General features: G+C 43.5%; 1 protein-coding gene across 2 annotated transcripts; it reads right to left on the reverse strand.

Moving 5' to 3' along the window:
• Nucleotides 1-18: 18 nt before the first annotated feature.
• LOC115783583 (histone-lysine N-methyltransferase SUV39H1) lies at nucleotides 19-16,959 on the reverse strand. Of its 2 annotated transcripts, none has more exons than XM_030734475.1 (6): nucleotides 16,895-16,959; nucleotides 15,148-15,293; nucleotides 10,622-11,281; nucleotides 4,195-4,341; nucleotides 3,877-3,988; nucleotides 19-2,007 (listed from the first exon to the last, which is right to left on the reverse strand). In XM_030734475.1, the coding sequence occupies exons 1-6, from the start codon at nucleotides 16,911-16,913 to the stop codon at nucleotides 1,874-1,876; spliced, it is 1,218 nt and encodes a 405-aa protein (XP_030590335.1). In that variant the 5' UTR covers nucleotides 16,914-16,959; the 3' UTR covers nucleotides 19-1,873. The 2 variants fall into 2 exon arrangements, with proteins under 2 accessions (XP_030590335.1, XP_030590334.1); XM_030734474.1 differs by having other exon boundaries at nucleotides 3,877-4,006.
• Between the last annotated feature and the right edge of the window lie 2,473 nt (nucleotides 16,960-19,432).

Genomic DNA, 19,432 nt, shown 5'->3' on the forward strand with positions numbered 1-19,432 from the left:
GAAACCACTCCCATGGGATAGAAAGGAAGCATTTATTTGCACAGTTTTTGTTCTCCACCTATCAGAAAGTCACATTGATTAAAACATCTACTGATTACTAAAACTTAAATATTCAAACTGCAAAATAATCAGCTACTGACCATAAAAATAAAAATACAGGAGAGGGACAAAAGTCACTACAATGGGCCGGGCTTCCCAGAGGAGCCGTTCACAAACGTTCTCATGTATCTGCAGTAAAGTCTGAGTCCATACGCCGGCTTCACAGAATCCACTTCTTTGGCAGGAAGAGTAGAAAGGTATGGGTTTTTTTGACATATGTGAATTGATACAAAGATACCTTAAAAAATAACCAGGCATAATAATAGATCATATCCAAAAATGAGACATTCATCCACCTGTGCAGCTGTTAGTGAAAAGAAGCATGGAGCTCCTGCATGTGTGCTCAGACTGCTGGAGGCTCGGCCCCTCCCTGCAGGTCTAAGCTTACTCTGTAGTGGTGAGACTGTTACACAGAATACAACAGTCATCTTTACAAACTTGTGTTATTTTGTCTGATCAAAGGATCAGAGAAGCACGAAGTGCCCTCTGTTCCTCTCATTGAGAGGGTTGAGAGTTGGTGCAGGCAGAGCAGCGCCACATCTTCTAGTCTACACATTCAGAAGAGCCACACTTTGATTTGGCAGTGTGACGACACACTGCATGAATCTGTTTATTTCAGCAAACTGACAGCATGAGCCAATTGCACTTCTCTTTCTGACCCCACCCACCAGCTGAGCACTACTCCATGCTGGCCACGTAGCAGAGTGTGGAGGACCAGCACAGGCTTCCGGTGTTGGTCCTCCACACTAACTCAGCAGCAGTGCAAAGCAGGGCAAGGCCAATTAAGATTGGGCCTTTATACCACTTTGCACCTATGACTCAGCCGCAACTAAAATAAGCTAAATACACACTAAAAGACAGTGTGAGGGACCTGGCAGAGGAGAAGGGCCTGCCACCTGCAGTACAACCAAACCAACCTGAGCTTTCCAGCTCAATGTCGTTGTTTCAGCCCGGTCCGAGTTTGAAAACCCTTCATAACTGCGTGCCCAACAAAACTATGTACACAGACGGATGACAAACTGAGCTCAGTGTTAGTGTGGTGAAACTGCCGGCTGGTGCTGAAACAACATCAGAGCCGCGTTTGTTCCAAGTTGCAACCACATATACTGCACCTTGGTTCTAATATCGCACTCACATCACTCAAAGCAGTACTTCCTGGGCAGAAAATGCTGCTGCAGACGGGCACTGCCTGCCGCACACTGAGTGGAATAATGTTGTTATGATTACCTGCCATCAGCACACAAAAGCATGGAAGGATAAAGACACTGAGAACTGAGTGTGAGCCTGTCAGCCTGGCGGGATTACACTGCAGTGATCACCCCAACATCTGTCCCTATAAATCACTTCAACCAACAAAGATCCAGATTGAAAAACACTGGAGTGCCTGCCTGCTCGGCTTTCTACCCATCACGCTTCTTTTGAGTGATGTGGCTGCAATAAACCTGCTGCAGTCACAGGAACACCAGAGAGGACTCACGCACTGCACTCTGTGGGACGGCCCAGCTGTTTAACCTACCACGCAGTTACAGGAGGACAGGAAACAAAATGACCTCTTTGTAATTAAGTGCGCATGCACACACGCGCACACACACACACACACACACACACACACACACACAAAACTAGACCGTGGTTTCCATCTTAAGAGTTTGCCGTGTTCACAAAGTGGAGTTGGAATTTAGTCTTTCATAAAAGATAAACATTAAAAACATAAAAATCTGTACAGTTTTCCAAATCTTTACACAGGTATAGGTGTTGTGTCTCCCACAGTCCTTCAGAACAGATATTTTCGACACGAGTCTGATCCACACCGACACTCCACTCGAATCCTCTTCTTTGGAGAGCTAGGAAGCCCAGCTAGACTGAAACTGGAATCCATTTTGGTGCTTTCTGTGTCAACTGGATCAACTAGAAAGAAAGAGAAGTGAGACTGGTTCACATCCATGTGAATTTACCACAGCAAACCCCATTTAGATGAACAACAACAGAAGATTCATTATCATTGCAGGCCTTCATGTTCTGTTAATGTCAAAACACGTGCAGTGATCTCATTGATCTCATAACAGTGCAGATCAAGCTAGCACACCGTGCTACCAGCCACGCCACAACACAGCTCAAAGAAAACAAGCTAGAGTGAAAGATGGCTAAGCTATAGCGATGGTCAATATGGACCAAAAATAATATCTCAATATGTTTTCTTCCCAAAAGTATAAACAAAAAGGCCCTTCTGAGTCAAAGCTACATACCCCAAATGTCACAGGCACCTTTATCAACCTTCAGCTGTAGATGTACATGAGAAATTGTTCAAAAATCAACTATTGGCATATTTAAATAATAATGCTCCTCACATAAATTAATGCTTTTTCCCCCATAACAAAAGACTCACAGCTGTGCTGTTAAAATGTAAACAGAAAAGATACAGAGCAAAAATAGCAAAAGGCTGAGTTATTCTTTACAAAGTCAGTCTGCAGTGAAGTAGACTTCACCAAAGTACTTCCTCCTCTGTGTACTCCTGTACATCTAGTACTCTGTGCAAATAACAACATGTAAACAGACTGAATGAATAAAACTGCATCCTTCAGTCAGCAGGGTTCTAGCCAGCTCAGCAAATCCACAGATTTATGTGCTGACATATCACAGTAAAGGGCCCATCCACTCAATGCGGTGTCTACGTATCCACCGGCTGCATCCCGAAAAAGACCCACTTCTGCTATTAAAGTCACGTGACTTATGGTACAAACCAACAGCCAGGGACTCCTGGGGGTCCGGGCGATGCTAAAGCGTACCAACGGACGCAGTACGAAGGATGTATGAACACAAAACACGGCGACAGCGGAGGATTTCAGGTTTCCAAAACTCTCCAAAAGTCGCTGATATCACCGGAAAAAGTCACTACATTTGTTGCTAGTCACTTTTTGGAAAAAAGTTACTGGGAGGGGTATGAAAAGCCACTAAGTTGGTAACACTGCCATGCTGTCACTTCCTGCATGATTTACAGGTGAAGCTGTGAGGAAGAAAGGCCGGGCCTTCTTGTCTCATCTTATATCGCGTATGAAAATATATCGATATTTCTTAAAACCTCGATATATCACCCAGCCCTAGGCTAGGCCTCCGAGATTTCCAGATCTGAACTCAGATCATGAATCCTCGGGATGTGCCAGAAGACGTCTGATCCATACAGGCCCCACAGGGTGGCTGTAGCTCAGTAGGTAGAGCAGGTCACCTACTGATCAGAAGGTCAGCGGTTCGATTCCTGGCTACTCCAGGCTACATGCCAATGTATCCTTGGGCAAGATACTTAACCCCAAGTTGCTCTCCGACCGTTCTGTCGGAGTAAGAATGCGTGTGAATGTTAGCTAATTAAAAAGCACTTAGCTTCATAAAAATGGAAGTGCTTGTATGAATGGGAGTGCATGGGTGAATGCAAACAGGTTGTATAAGCGCTTTGAGTGCTCAGACTGAGTAGAAGAGCGCTATATAAGAACTAGTCCATTTACCCTGCAATCTACAGGATCCAAACGTCCCAGCTACAGGCACTGCAGCACCCGCCTGGAGTTCTCCTGTTCCAGAGTGGGTCAGTGTGGTTACGACAGCATGGGGAGACCAACATAATTACTATTCAATCTTTCCTTTATGCATGTCTTACCAGGGGGGACAGAACTGAACGTATTCAGTTCTGCAGACTTCTGACAGCACCTTAAAGTCTGGTTTAGGTCAGTTTTTGCACCGAGACGAAACTGAAACTATAGCTCAAATCTGCTCAGTCACAACACCTACTTTGCATCTTGTAGTCGAAGGTGAGCTCCTCTCCTGCTCGGATGGCGCGCGTTGAAAATAACGCGATTCTTGGAAGCCTCTCATCAATGTTGTCGATAAACACGTTGTATACCTGCAGGTTAGGGTTACACTGTAAACAGAACAAAAGGTTTTCACTCAGACTCTGCTTTCAAATTTAAAAGCCACAGTCTGGCTGTGCATCAGTATCGATATTAAAAGCTTTCGTTTTGATGGAACATAATGCAGAATCTATAAAGGTGTGCTCATTTAGAAATGGTCTGGAGATCCAGACAGACATGTTCACACTGAGGCACTCACACTGTGGTTGACAAAGTGAGAAATGTTTCCTAGGTGAGCTGCATCCACTGTGTACACATCCTCCACGTAGTCCAGGTCAAAGAGGTATGTGGAGCCTTGGCAGTCATATACATGCCCCCTTCTCTCTGCTTCATCTGTTGTGATAATCTGTGGAAACACAGCGACAGCAGTGGATGGCGAATATTATTTTATAAAAATATTAATGTGGGCACATAAGCTCAGTCACATTAAGCCCAAAAAATGAATAAAAAAAAAAAAAGCTGTCTGAAGTTAAATGCCAAGATGAATGGTCAATACTCAGTTTAGGTTTTTAGATCAGCTGGTGGAGGAAAAAGCAGCTGTGGCTCCAACACGTCACTGTAAGCAGATGATTGGAAAAAGGCACTTTCAGCATTCTTATGGATCTACTCTGACTTCTGAACTGGGATCTTGGGTGTTTGGTGAACATATACAAACATGTTAGACAAACATTAACGCTGTCACTTAGTGAACACACATTTCACCAAGACCAGGCCTCTGCTGCTGCTTTCTAGATACACTCTTCTATTTATTGTGCAACTGAGCATCGCTGGATTAAAGTCACATAAGAATGAACGTAGGTCATTTTTTCTATTGAACTTTTATTTATACAGCACCAATTCAAGACAGCGGTCATCTCAAGGTGCTTCTGTTCTACTGTGTGAGTGTTTCAGTCTGCAGTCTGGGCTGACATCCTTCATTAGGCTGTCAGCAGGTTTCAGTTGGATCTTTTCATACTTCACCAACTTTCAAAAGCGAAACCAAAACAGGGTCACAGAGAGCTGTGTGAGGCTTCAGACTGAGCTAATTCAGTAGCATTAAGGTAAAGTATCAAGCACAATGCATTCATGTTTAGTGCTTAGCCCCTTCAGTCACCATACACCATCTGCCTACATAAACTTTTTAGGGAGGAGATGTCAGAAAATGAATATTATAGTACAAAATATAACTATAGAAAGTGATGTCCACAATTGTGTATACAGCGGCTGAAGGGATGAATGTCTTGAAAGGTGTGTAACTGTTACTAATAGAAGCATAAAGCTGTGGATTATTAAAGGGCTTACTAATACTGGGAGTATGGATCGTTCTACACACTGTGTGCTTTCAAACATTTCTACAGGCTAATTATGCAATCAAGCGTTACACAACATTAATGAAGGCTCTTCATTAACATCAGAACATGAACACGATTAGAAACACCTATGTGCAGCATGTTGGAGGAAAAGCACCCACAGCCCTGCCCTTTGTCTCCCCTTCTGTTCATGATTTTTATGGACACAATTTTTAGGTGTAGCCAAGGCAGAAGGCATCTACCATGGAATCTCATCTCTGCTTTTTGCGGATGATGCGGTTCTGTTGGTTTCATCGGGTGGTGGCCTCCAGCTCTCAGCGGAAGGGTTTGCAGCACAGTTGTCCTCAGCCGGAAAAGGGTGGAGTGTCCACCCCGGCTTAGGGACGAGTTGCTGCCCCAGGTGGAGGAGTTCAAGTATCTCGGGCTCTTGTTCAGGAGTGATGGGAGAAGGGAACGGGAGATCGACAGACGGCGCGGAGCTGCGTCTGAAGTGACGTGGACGCTGCACCGGTCTGTCGTGGTGAAGAGGCAGCTGAGCGTGAAAGCAGAGCTGTTGATTTACTGGTCGATCTACGTCCCTACCCAAGAAAAAGATCATGAATACAAGAGGCAGAAATGAGCTTCCTCCGAAGTGTGGCTGGCCTCTCTCTTAGAGATAGGGTGAGGAATGCAGCCATTCAGGAGGGGCTCAAATTAGAGCCGCTTCTCCTCCACATCGAAAAGAGCCAGTTGACGGGGTTCAGGTATCTGACTAGGATGTCTTCTGGGCGCCTCTTGAGTGAGGTGTTCCCGGGCATGTCCTACCGGGAGGAGGCCTCAGGGCAGACCCAGGACATGCTGGAGAGATTATATCTGTCAGCTGGACTGGGAACGCCTTGGGGTCCCCCCAGACAAGCTGGAGGAGGTGGGAGAGGGAGGTCTGGGCTTCTTTGCTTAGGCTGCTGCCCCTGTGACCTGGCTTCGAATAAATGGAAGAAAATGGATAGATGGATTTTTTTTTTTCTTTTCTTTCTTGGGAGGAAAAAAACAGAATTACACACAAATTAACTAAAACTTCCACCACTAGGTGGCAGTGGATGATAGTGTACTCACACTGTTCTAAGAACTACAGGACCTGCCCCAAATTGGGGTGGTAGTAGTTGGCACTGCTGCAGAAAGGCGGTGCTGGGTTCAAACATCTTTTTCAGCTGAGGCCTTTCTGTGGAGTTTATTCTCCCACAGTCCAATGACATGCTTGTTAGGTTATGGCCAAAAGATAAAATAAAATAGCCGTCGGTGTGGATATGAGTGTGTGTGTGTGCTTCTGCGTCACTCTCTGTTGGCCTGTGATAGACTGGTGCCCCCCCCCACCCCATGATAACTGGGACAGACCAGCCCTGTGATGCTAAGCTGAATAAACTGTTAACCAAATAGATTTATAGATGGTCTGAAAGTCAACAGTACCTATGATGTACTGTATTATTATACCTGCTGAGTATAAGCACCAGTGATTTTTAATCCACAGATTACAAAAATAAAGTTACTGACAAACCATTTTTACTTGGGTGTGTTTTTTTTTTCATGTTCTACATCTTTTATTTAGTATTATTGTGAAATACAACTATATAGCATTCAGAAATTGGCACTAGTCATCTTTTGCAAAGGGAAGTTTTTTATGTGTGTCAAATGTGGGATTTTGCAGGACTGCTTGTATTATTTTTCATATTTTAACTAAACCATATTCAGACATGTTTGGATGCATCTGTCCCAGATTACAGATCCTGGTTCATTTGTATGGTGAGAAAGACCAGAGAAAATTGATATATTCATGTTCAACCACTGCCTCAGATTTTGAAGTGCAAAAAAAAAAAACATGCTGGAAGTGGGCCAGCAGACCATCTGCTCTTTCTCAGCATCAAGCCAGACTGCTGCTCACTGACCACCACCTCTCTGTTTAACCCAGCTTCAACAGCTCTTACCCAGAGCTTCGTGGTATCAGCTTTAACCCTCTGTAGTTACTACAGCTCTGCACATCAGCCTTGTTCTGGGAAACTGGTACCAGTACACTTCTCCATTCCTCAGGCATCCTCTCACTCTCCAAGACTGTGTTCAACAATCTGGTCTAAAAGGCCACTGTCCTCTCTCGTAGACACCTCCATACCTCCACAGGCATGTCATCTAGACCAACCACCTTTCCACTCTGTCCTCACTTCCTTCCTGATTCACTAACTGTCCAATTTGCAACCTGCCACCGGGCACGGCCAGTTTCGTTCACAATGTGTACACGGGATCTTGCAACGGTCCTGTTCAGGCTTGATTTTTTTTGGGCAAAATAGCAACCATCATGAAACCGAGGGGGGAGTAGAGGAAAAAGGGCGCTCAAAGGACAATTTTGGGCTTCCTATTAAACATAAAATCCCAGGAGCTTGTCTTGTTTCTTGTCTTCGTAGACTCACAAGTATAACACACTGATGTGTTGCTTAAGGAATGCTTATTAACAGTAGCTGCAGGTAAACGTGAATTTAATTTTCATAGCACAGACTACACACGGTCCAATCAGATTCAGGTGCCTTCAATGACTCATTAGTTGTCAGTTAAAATCATCAAAATTAAAAAAAACAAACATTTGAAATATATCAGTCTGTGTGTAATGAATGAATATAATATACAAGTTTCACTTTTTGAATGGAATTACTGAAATAAATCAACTTTTTAATGATATTTTAATGTTATGACTAGGGCTGCATAAAACGATTATTTTAGTAATCGAGTATTCTATCGATTATTCCAGCGATTAATCGAGTAATCGGATAAGAAATACTTTTTTTATTAACAGTTTATCTGCATATTTTAACTTCCGTACTGCAGTTTTTCGCCTGTGAACAAACAGCGGTGAATGGAGCAGCTACAAAGTTCTCTTTTCTTCACCTTAACACTTGCTGATCAGGTGCTTGATGAAGGACCTCCAGCTGTTTCACAGATTTAATGGTGGTTACTAAAAGAAAAAGCTGCTGTTTTGGACGCTGGAAAAATGTTTCCTTTTTCACTACTTGAGCTCACCCTCACAGCTTCGCCTCTTTGCGCTTGCGCAGTTAAAACCGCTGCCTGCTATGAGTGTTTTGAAAAACTAGTGGCTGCGGGAGCCATGGCGCATGTGTGAGTAATGGTGTAATGCTTTGTATTCACAAGCATTCTCGAAAATACGTTTCTACTGCAGGTCTATATTTAGTCACTAATAAGGGATTAAAGTATAAAAAATATTTTGAAGGAGCCCCTCGGTCCTGGGGGGCGGGCCTTCCGGTACCGAACCATCGCTAGTGCTAATGGCCCGCGCTCGCTAGCAAACCAGTTCTGGTAGCTACAGCTGAAGTAAAGACAAAAATAGCAGCTGAAATTCTCAGCGAGCACAACACACACAGACACACAGAGAGCAGTGGAGGCGTGGAAATGCATGTCAGCGACAGTTGCCACCCGTCCCGTAAAGTACGAAACACGGCATGTTACGGAGCCGTATTCCACGGAGTCCCGTAACATACGGGGTTCTGTATTTTACGAGACAGGTGGCAACTCTAGTGATGATCCACTCTGTGTTAAATGAAATCCATCGCAGCGACGGAGAGCTTTTTAGAATGTGTGCTTGTGTATACGTGAGTGATTCACACTCCAGTCCAGTAGGTGGCGGTAATGCAGTTCTATGTTGGTTTGCCAGCCCCCAATAAACCCACAAAAAAATGTCAGCACTAATGCTGCTAATGCTAGTGAGGAGCGCCGCTTACACCGAGACAGCTGAGCACTGCAGAGTTTAAACAAAGCATCGACACAGTAAATTTGTGTCGATAAATTTTTAGAATCGATTTAATCGATGAATCGTTGCAGCCCTAGTTATGACCAGTACCTGTATTGCTAGTGAGCGCTGCCATTAGCACTAGCGATTGTTCCCCGTCAAAATATTTTTTATACTTTAATCCCTTTAATAGTGACTAAATATAGACCTGCAGTAGAAACGTATTTAGGAGAATGCTTGTGAATACAAAGCATTACAACATTGCGCTCATGCAGCCCCCAGTTTTTCAACAAAAACACTGATAACACAACAGCAGTAGTCAGCTGTTTTACCAGCAGTCTGCACAAAGAGGCGGAGCCGTTATAGAGACGGTGAGCTCAGGTGGAGCGAAAGTAAACATTTTTCTAGCCATATATCGCCTTTCCTGTAACCTCCATTAAACCTTTACTGGAAACAGCTGGAGGTCTTTCATCAACCAGCTGATCAGCAACATGAAGAAAACAGAACTTTGTAGCTGCTCCATCCACCCGGTTTGTTTCACACAGAGAAAAACTGCAGTACGGAAGTTAAAATATGTAGATGAACTGTTAACACGAAAAAAGTATTTTTTAACTGATCACTTGATTAATCAATAGAATAATCGATAGAATAAGTAATCAATAGTTGCAGCCCTATATCCAACTCTTCACCAACACTGAATTAGCAAGCTGCCATGGCATTTAGCGTTAGCAAGCTAATGCTAATTAGCCCCCACACCAGGCTGAAATTTATTTCTTGCTAGAACCCTGCTCATCACCTTTGGTTTCCTCACCTACACGTCCACTGAAGTCTGCTCCAATCACCACTCTCTTCTTTCTGGGGACCCTCTCTACCACTTCAACTCACTCCAGAATTCCTCTTCTAACTGACCTTCAACCTGTGGGGCATACGGACTGACAACATTCAGCATCACCACTTCAATTTCTGTCTTCAGACTCATGATCCTGTCTGATGCTGTCTTCACCTCCACAACAGTATTCACATACTCTTACCCCAACTCCATTTCTCTTTCCATCCACACCATGGTAGAACAGCTTGAATCCACCCCCAATGCTCCTGGCTTCTCATCCCTTCCACCTGCTCTTCACCAACAATATATCTACCTTCCTTCTCTCCATCATATCAGCAGTTCTCTCCCTTTACAGTCATAGACCCTACATTTAATGTCCCTAATCTCACCTGCCTTTCCTTCCCTCCCACTCCCTCCCCGACGCTTCTTCCTTTGTCTTCAAGGACTGACACAATAATTCTAAATAGGTTACTTACTCCTGCGGCAATTAGTTATATTACACATTTCAAATAAAATAATAGGGCAGAGAAAAATTGTAAAATATCAGCCCTGGTCCAGAGTACCACCTTTCTATAAAACACCACTCAGCTTGGAGACCACACTGTTGTTCCATCATCATGCAGATTTTAACTGCTTCTGATTTGTTGTGCTCTGCTCTGCAGTGACAAATGGCAGTGAAGAATGATGTGGCATGTTTTTAAATGAAACAGGAAACCAACAAGAAAAGGACTTTATCAGGTCTCACCTCTCCGATGTACTCCATGACAAATGTGTTCTTCTTAATATGTTGCAGCGTGCGGACTCCCCATCCCCGGCCGTTCTCTGTCTTAAAGATGCACAAATCGAACTGGATTCCTTTTTGCACAACTCTGTTGGGACAGTCAGGCCCACAGCTGCACTGGGAGTTACACTCGTATATGGGCTGTCCGGGCCGGATCCGGACCTGTCCCCTGTCGTTGTAGGCCATGCGTTGGAGAGAAGCGCCAGGGCAACAGCCATTCATTGGCTCCTCTAAACAGTTTTTACACTCACAACCTACAGCCATCTCATCTAACACAATGCCCTGACCTACTTTATAGTTGTTGATGTAGGTAAAGTTTTTTGGAGGACCCTCTAGGTCCACTTCGTTCATGACAAAAATGCGACCTGGATGATTGCGAGTCTGATTCAAATGGTCCTCCCAGCGCTGCAGACTCTGACGGAGTTTGGCCTTTTGGACCAGAAATGAGGAAACTTCTTTATCAAGCTTTTTTGGCATGTAGCGTCTCTTGTGGCGCCTCAGCTCCTGATCCAAGTCCAGATGGAACTGCTTAATCAGTTTGGGACATTTTAGGTTTCTCTTGGGTTCCCAAGTGTTATCCGATTCTGGGAAGCCCTTCCATTTCACTAAGTACAACTCCTCAACCTGAAAAACACATAATAACATCAGTTTTTTGGGGCAAATATTGGCTGTTCCTAAATTTTAATGTATTCACCCTGTTGCCATGTCCACAAAGACAACAGATGTTCTAAATATCCAAACAGCTACCACACAATATTTACAGCATGTGCAAAAGTTTTGAACCACCCCTCATTTCTTTTTATTTTTCTCATAAAGAGCCAGACTTTTTCAAGTGTAAAGTAAAGTGCTGTTGAGCAATAGTTCTCCAGGCTTTTCTCAAGTCTTTTCTTTGGCTGCTTTTTCATTCTTTCAGTCCAGCTCTTGTACCTGACCATTTTCAGAGGAATGCTTTTTTTGTTTGTTAAGCCACTGGATACTGACTTATGAATTGTTCAACCATAAAAGTACAACTAAACTCAAGGGATGAACCTGTGCTGTGTTTACACATAACAGACAACTTGGCAGAGAACCCATTTTAAATTGTATCTTTAGGCTCTTGTGGTATCTGGCACTTTTATGTGGCTTGTTGCAAAAACATGTAATTTGTTCTGATTTCTTCAGTTGAATCTATGAAAAATGCCAAAGATAACACAGAATGACAGGCATAAAATAATATTTTTGCACCAACAAGGTGATTCTCAACAAGTTATTAGCTGAAAATGTGGCATCTTAGCATGGTGTGCGGTATGTTTTTAAAAAACTTTGACAAAACTGGACAACTGGAAGTCAAAAGAACAAGTAGCACTAAAAAAGTAGAGCAGATGAACAGGATCTGAAAGTCATGTCTTTAAGAGACAGGAAAAAAAAATCCAGCAAAGACCTGACAGAGGACCTCAGAGATGCATCTGGACCTTCAGCTGATCCATCTGCTGGTCACTGAAGCCTCATCAGACATGATCTCTGTAGCTGCCAAGAAACCATTCTTAAGGAAGGGAAACAGGGAGAAAAGGCTGAGGTATGCCACTTTACAGAGTGATGAATCCAAATGTGAAATTTCTGGCTCAAATCATCAGTATGTACGGTATCAGTATCAGTATGTTTGAATTTTTCCAATAGGACAAACAGTCGGGTAATTACGGTAAATCAAAGTGTGTTTGATCAGACGTCTCAGCAGTGATACGCTCGACATGAACCAGCTGTTCACGGCAGGTAAGGGCAGGTAACAGGTGCGTCGCGGTGATCACTCACTGTTAAAGGAATGACAGGAAACTGCCTCAGAGAGTTCAAACTGTGCTGAGGAATAAAGGCAGAGTTGTCAAGTCTCCCGTTTTGGCCGGGAAACTCCGGTATTTTACCCCTCTGTCCCACTGTCCTCCCGTATTATTATTTTCCCGTAATAATAACAAGTAGCCTGGGTGGCAGTTCTTGCGAGGTTAGTGCCGACAGCCAGAACATAAAGCCTTCTTACTGCGTCCCTTCGTACACTTTGGCATCGCCCAAACCTCACTTCGACTCCACCCTCCAACCCCTGAACCTCACTTAAACACCGAGCCTGCCTATCCGCTCCCATCCCTGGACCTCGGCTCAGCCTTTATCAACCTTTGAGATATCCAACAGCGAGTTTTCTTACGCAAGTTGGCAACAGCGGCCCAGATAAAGGAGGAGGGTTGAACGTAGTTAGCAGTCTCACCCCACAGTGTTTTCGTTAAATTTGATATTCTAACATTAAACAATACGGCACAAAACTGATCTATGTAATGTGGGTCTAAGCAAAGAATTAAAGTTATTAAGTTTATTTCATAAAGTTCATTTGTAGTTCTAAATATATTTTGGGTGTTTTTTCTACACTTTTTATCTCTCCAAAGATCTTATTCCTCACTCCTACAGCCTCGATTGCAACTACATGCAAATGACCAATGATGCAAATGAGGTGATGACATCATATAGTGACCTCTATTTTCAGCACCGGAAAATTTCCCGTATTTTTAAATTGACAGGTATGTAAAGGAGGTCAAGAAATATTCACTTTCAGGCTTGTTAGAAATGGTATAAACTCTGTTTTTGCCTTGCACATTTCAATAAATTTCTGTACCTATTTCCCATTTTACCTGCAAAATATAAAGAAATGAGGGGGTCAAGAGCTTTTCACAGTACTGCATTTATTAGGACTGGGCGATATCGAGTTTTTTTGTTTTCCCAAAAAGTGACTAGTGACAAATTTAGCAACTTTTTCCGGTGATGTCGGCGACTTTTGGAAACCTGAAATCCTCCGCTGTTGCTGTGCTTTGTGTACATACAGCCTTCGTTCTGCATCCGTTGGTATGCTTTGGCATCGCCCAGACCCCCAAGAGTCCCTGGCTGCAGGCAAGAGGGGCCCACCATACTGCAACTCCATAGTGGAAGTTGGTTTGTACTGTAAGAAGTGGGTCTTTTTCATGTGCATGGAGATGCCGCATTGAGTGGGTGGGCCCGTTACTGTGATACGTCAGTGCATATGTCTGTGGATTTACTGAGCTGGCTAGAACCCTGCTGACTGAAGGATGCAGTTTTATTCATTCAGTCTGTTTTGTTATTTGCACAGACTACTAGATGTACAGGAGTACACACAGGAGGAAGTACTTTGGTGAAGTCTACTTCACTGCAGACTGGCTTTTTGAAGAATAACTCAGCCTTTTGCTGTTTTTGCTCTGCATCTTTTCTGTTTACATTTTAACAGCACAGCTGTGAGTCTTTTGTTATGGAGGAAAAAGCATTAATTTATTTGAGGAGCATTATTATTTAAATATGCCAATAGTTGATTTTTGAGCAATTCCTCATGTACATCTACAGCTGAAGGTTAATAAAAGTGCCCGTGTGACATCTGGGACATGTAGCTTTGACTCGGAAGGGCCTTTTTGTTTATACCTTTGGGAAGGAAAAAATATAGAGATTTATATTGTATATCGCCATTCAGCTAAAAAATATTAAGATATTACTTTTGGTCCATATTGCCCAGCCCTAGCATTTATACACACTTTTCCCAAACATGAGTGCTTTTCTGAAAATAACAACAGTGAAAAAGTTTCTCAAATGCAATGAGATCACAAGCACAGCAAGTTGAATGTTTCAGTCCTAATTACATAGATTCAAATTATCTGGAAATGACTAAATCACTGCCATCTCGCAAATTAGAAAGGCAGTGGTTACTCTTCCTTAGTAACCTGTCTCTCAGTTCAGTAGGAGGGTAAATGGCTGCACATCCACACTGAGCCTGCTGAAGGCTCCCGCCACACATACTGAAGAGTTAGATTTCATTTAGAAACGCCTCGAGATTCTCTTGTTAATGTGTTCTGTGACAGGAATACAAGAGAAGGTTCATTACAGGCACATGTGCAAACACATTTAAAGAACTTGGGGCTAAGATGTGAGAAACAAACAAAATTGTGCATATATGAGCATGTTAAAGACACAGCAAATAACAGTGCTTCAACAAACTGATACAAGAATCAAAACAGTTATGTTATCCAAAATACTGAAATAAGTTATATCATAGCACAAAGCATCTCACTCCTACAAACTATTTTGGTTATGCAGCAATTGTTGCATTGTACAAACCTGGAGTGTCAAATTAGAACGTTTGCTTCACCAAAGCGGACGCGAACAGCAAAAAGGACTGTTGGCCTCACCTCGGTACACTGAATACACACTTGCAGAATATGTGACTCATTCACTTTCACCATAATGCAGGTGGACAGGATTATCTGTATTATTTTTAGTACTGTCTGGGTGATGTCTTCTAACAGCAAACATATGCCCTGTCCAACAATTAAAATGCTTAATTACAAATACTTCTAAAGGAGGTTCTTTCTGGCAATGTCCAGAAACAGCACTAAAACTTCCCTCATTTCACAATGACAAAAGTGCCATGAAAGAGCACAGCTGTTAGAGATGTTAGGATGCTGGCACCATACCTTAGTCTTCTTGTAGTCACACAGGAACTCCACCTCATACTCATTGACGTTGGCCCTGCTCACTCCCAGCTCTCTGCACTGGAGTTTCTTCATACGGCACAGGGCTTCCAGCTCATCCCTGGACATCTTACAGGGCACACTGCAACCTGACACACACACACCTTTAACAATGCAGGTGTCAGCTGACACCTGCTGTTCTGAGCTGAGGTTAAAGTGGACACGAAACGCTGGGTGTACGAAGGCTGGTTTAGAGCATGCTCTAAACCAGCCTTCGTACACGCAGCGTGCTGATGGATCCATCAGCAGGTCCAGGAGAACAGACTGATGTGTGCGACGGGAAAAAACAGCCTCCGAGGAAGAGCTGCCACGCTTTCTGGAGACCTTATTTCCGTGTTTTGGTTTAGATATTTGTATGTCACATAATCTAACTGAGTGGATTCCTTCATACTGGAAGTGAAGAAAAGCGAAGCCCATATGTGAGCGGACAGTAACCGATTTATCCTCCTGCTGACCTGCTGATGGATGTCAGGATTCCCGATCGGGCTTCATAAGAAACTAATCTGCGTTTGTGGGAGGTGCTGTATGTTATAACCTGTATGTTATAAACTGGCTGGATGTGCTTGGGAACGAGACTAGTTTGTTGCATAATATTGCTGATCGCATTTTGCGGACATCTGCTTTGTCAGCTGATCGACCCCACGAGGAAAAAAAAAAACATCAGCGTGTCTGACTCGAGCTGGTCGGTCCGGTCACCCGGCAGGCTCTCCAGCCTCCAGTCTTCATTTATAAAGTCCTCTGCAAACCCGAATATTATAGCTATTATAGCTATAGCTATATTCAGCGCAGCTAGCCAGCAGCTGCTGGCTCAACAGAGAGAGAGGGTAGTTAATATAAACTCACTGCTGCGGTCGGGGCAGCACAGACTGACCCCTCAGGCTGCTTTTAGTTTTTCTTTCCACTGTGTTTTCGCTTCTGTCTCTAGTTTGGTCATATCAGCTAATTAATGTGAGTCCGTTTGCGGCAACCACCCAGTGACGTCACGGTCTGTGCTGGCACAAGATGGCGCTACACAAGCTGTAAAACTTTCAACTGTTACTTCTTAAATTCAGCTTCACAGACTGAATCTGTGACAGTGTTTAGAGCAGCTCAATGCTGTAAACTTCATACATGTAGCGTTTCATGGCCCTTTAAAGTGAAGTGGCCTGATGCGCGCTGGGCTCTGAGGAAACTCCGCTCTCTCTGAGCACTTTCTGATGACGGGGCAGCGTCGGGGTTTGTGCAGATGGACGAGCTGCATGTTTGCTTTGTGCTCCCTGAGAAGCAGAGTTGCTCAGTTTGAGAGCAAACGCGGGGAACCAGAAGCACTTTAAAGTGCGCGGAGCTGCGCCCACGGCCGCGCACACGCTGACATGTGGCGCTGCGGCTGCGATGTACCGATGGTTTTGCCGCTAAGCCGCGCATTCAAAGCTCAGTTTACAGAGCGGCTGTAATCCACTTCCCGGCGTCCACAGGAGCCCCTCTGAGCCGAGTCTGAGCTCCTCTGAAGCCGCAGGCCTGTCATTTCCACAGAAACAGCCTTTAGCTGCACACGCACCTCCAGCACAGCCGCGCCGTTAATGCTGTGTGAACGCGAGGATTCAAAAACGCGCGTATTCGGGATATTTAAATGATATACATGCAGCCCAGTAACCCCACAGACTGAACATACAGTGGAAAATGAAAGCAAATTATAATCCTCAAGTGTTACCTTTCAAAATTTCCGCCATCTTTTCCGCACAGCCGCCAAAATAGGATAAGTTGCATTGGTTAGGAGCGCCTCGCGACGCTGAAGCCGAAGCGGCTGCTGATTGGCTGAGCGCCCTCTGTGAGCGCTGTCATTGGTTCAGAAGCAGTCCGGCGGGTCGACCGGAAGACAACAGCTAACAGCTAACAAATCTCGTTACGACAAAAGTAGTGTTGTTCAGAGAGTCTGCCACCTGGCGGCCTTTCCGCCCACTCCGTGCGTGGATAACAAGCGGAAACCTCTGGCTGTGAAAACAAAGCCAAACCGCAGCGCTTGTATCGTCGCTGTGGGTAAGGTCTATGACGGAGTATTAGGGCCACAGTGAGAAAAAAAAGTGCTTTCTGAGAATAAAGTCAAAACTTAGAGAAAAAAGCTTAAAAACTATTTTGAGATTAAAGTCGTCATTTAAAGTTAAATAACGGCCACGGCTGCTATACTGTCTACAAAATGCCTTGGGTAGATGAAACCACTTGATCAGCTGTCGTATTGTGATTCTGCATATCCCCTCTACTGCACGAAGGTGCAACGATCGATATCCATAGACATAGACAAACTTTGTCATTCAAAATTGCACCATACAGTGCACATTAGAACCAGATTTCGTTGCTATAGGCTCAGGTTAAATTTGGAGGAACTGCAGCAGCGATGTACAAATAAGACTACCAGAAAGGAATAAAAATAAAGAGAAAAATACTAAATAAATAATCTAATCAAAAATAAAATATATATATATATATATATATATATATATATATATATGCATGAGGATGTGATCATGAGGAGATGATGGTTGTGTCTCTGTTGTCCTACATTTAAGTACTCTATGGAAACACTGTTTAAATCATTCATCTGTACACAAATCTTACACAGAGGACTAACAGCCTGAGAGGCAAAGGTGCAGACAAAGGGCACAATGATGAAAAACACAGTCATATGAAAAAGAAAGTATACCCTGTCTCAGGTTTATAAAGGTTTATAAATCATCTGCTCCTTGTTCTTTAAGTGGCATAAATATAGTTTCAGACATGACACATTGCACTTTGTGTCATAATGTACCAAACAGCAGGCTCAGAGCTGCAGACTGTTGACTGGAAGGGTCGCTGCAGCACAGCTGAGCTCTGAGCAGGGAGATCAGCCTATAAATAAGCTTAAAGTTTGCATATGTTGTCACCATGTACTTAATTCTAGTTCTGAGCATTTTTAGCTTTATGGAAAACTAGAAATAATGACCAAAAATAATAACTAGTAGTTGTTGTAGCACTAATACTACTAACACAGCCAAGCCTGTGTAGCAGAAGGGATATTAATTGCCTGGCCAGCAGGGTTAGGAGGTCATAGTATAAAAGGCAGTGGCTACCTGAGCATCACAAGTGACGCACACTTCCGGGTTTTCCCCCAGCTGCAGCAGGTGAGGGCCGTGTTTACATTGTCGCTGCGTCAGGTTTTCTGGTGCTGTTGCTGCCTCATGTTACAGAGCACGCTGGTGGATACCTTGTTAGAAGCTCCCCGCCCATAAAATTCCGGTAGAGTATTTATTTCTTTTGTTAATCTTGTACTTTATTCTATTCTGTAGTGAGTCTGATGCTCCCAATTACAAGTGGTAGCTCAGGAGAAGCTCATACTGGCCATTTCTTTTACTCCGGTAACTGCTGTGACTGGTAGGGAGCGTTTTTACGCTCTGGGTTTTATGCCGGTCACTACTATATTATTATTTAGAGAGAGAGACTTCCCGTTATGATTAGCGGCTAATGGGGATTTAATATAGGAACCCGGTTTTAGAATTTGGTTGTGTGGGTGTGTGTTGTGAATGATCACACAATCTTAAATGTTATTTTAAGACTATTTTTGTTTTATCTAGTCTGTGGATTATTTTATTGAAAGTTTTATCATTTGTTTTGTTTCTCTTATTTAGGAGCTGACTGCTTGTGGTGGAGGTGACTGGGTGCCTCGGAGGAGGGATCTGCTTTTGTGTGCTGTGGCTATCTACGCATCACTTTGTGTGGCGCTTTAGTTTTTGTGTAGAGGACAAGATATACATGTGTGATGCTGACTTTCAGCCCTTTCTTCAGGCATCCCAATCACCTACGGCTACGCCAGTTCATTGCTCATTTGTACATTTATGATTTGGCTTTTTAGTATTTGCAATAAAACAACTTTTCTTATAACTAAAGGCCTTTTTTGTAACTGATGCATATTGACAGATTTCCCTGCGTGAAATTCCCAGGGTGGCGTTGTTGCTCCAATTCCTTTCCTCCTCAGATTTAAATCCATATAGCCATTGCCACACCTGCATCATTTCTTCATGTGCATGAACTGCAGCAGTTCAGTTTTCATACAGTACAAAGGCAGGTAGGAAGTGTTGCATCACACAATTATACATCGTTTGTACACAGATTTGTGGGTATGGCCCAATGATCCCGAGCTGCTGCACCAGCCTATCAGAATCCACAGCTGTGCACAAATGAAGGCTGCAAACATCAAGGAACTGAAAGATTCCTCCAC

Source organism: Archocentrus centrarchus, chromosome 7, assembly GCF_007364275.1.
Source record: "Archocentrus centrarchus isolate MPI-CPG fArcCen1 chromosome 7, fArcCen1, whole genome shotgun sequence".
Lineage (NCBI taxonomy): Eukaryota > Metazoa > Chordata > Actinopteri > Cichliformes > Cichlidae > Archocentrus > Archocentrus centrarchus.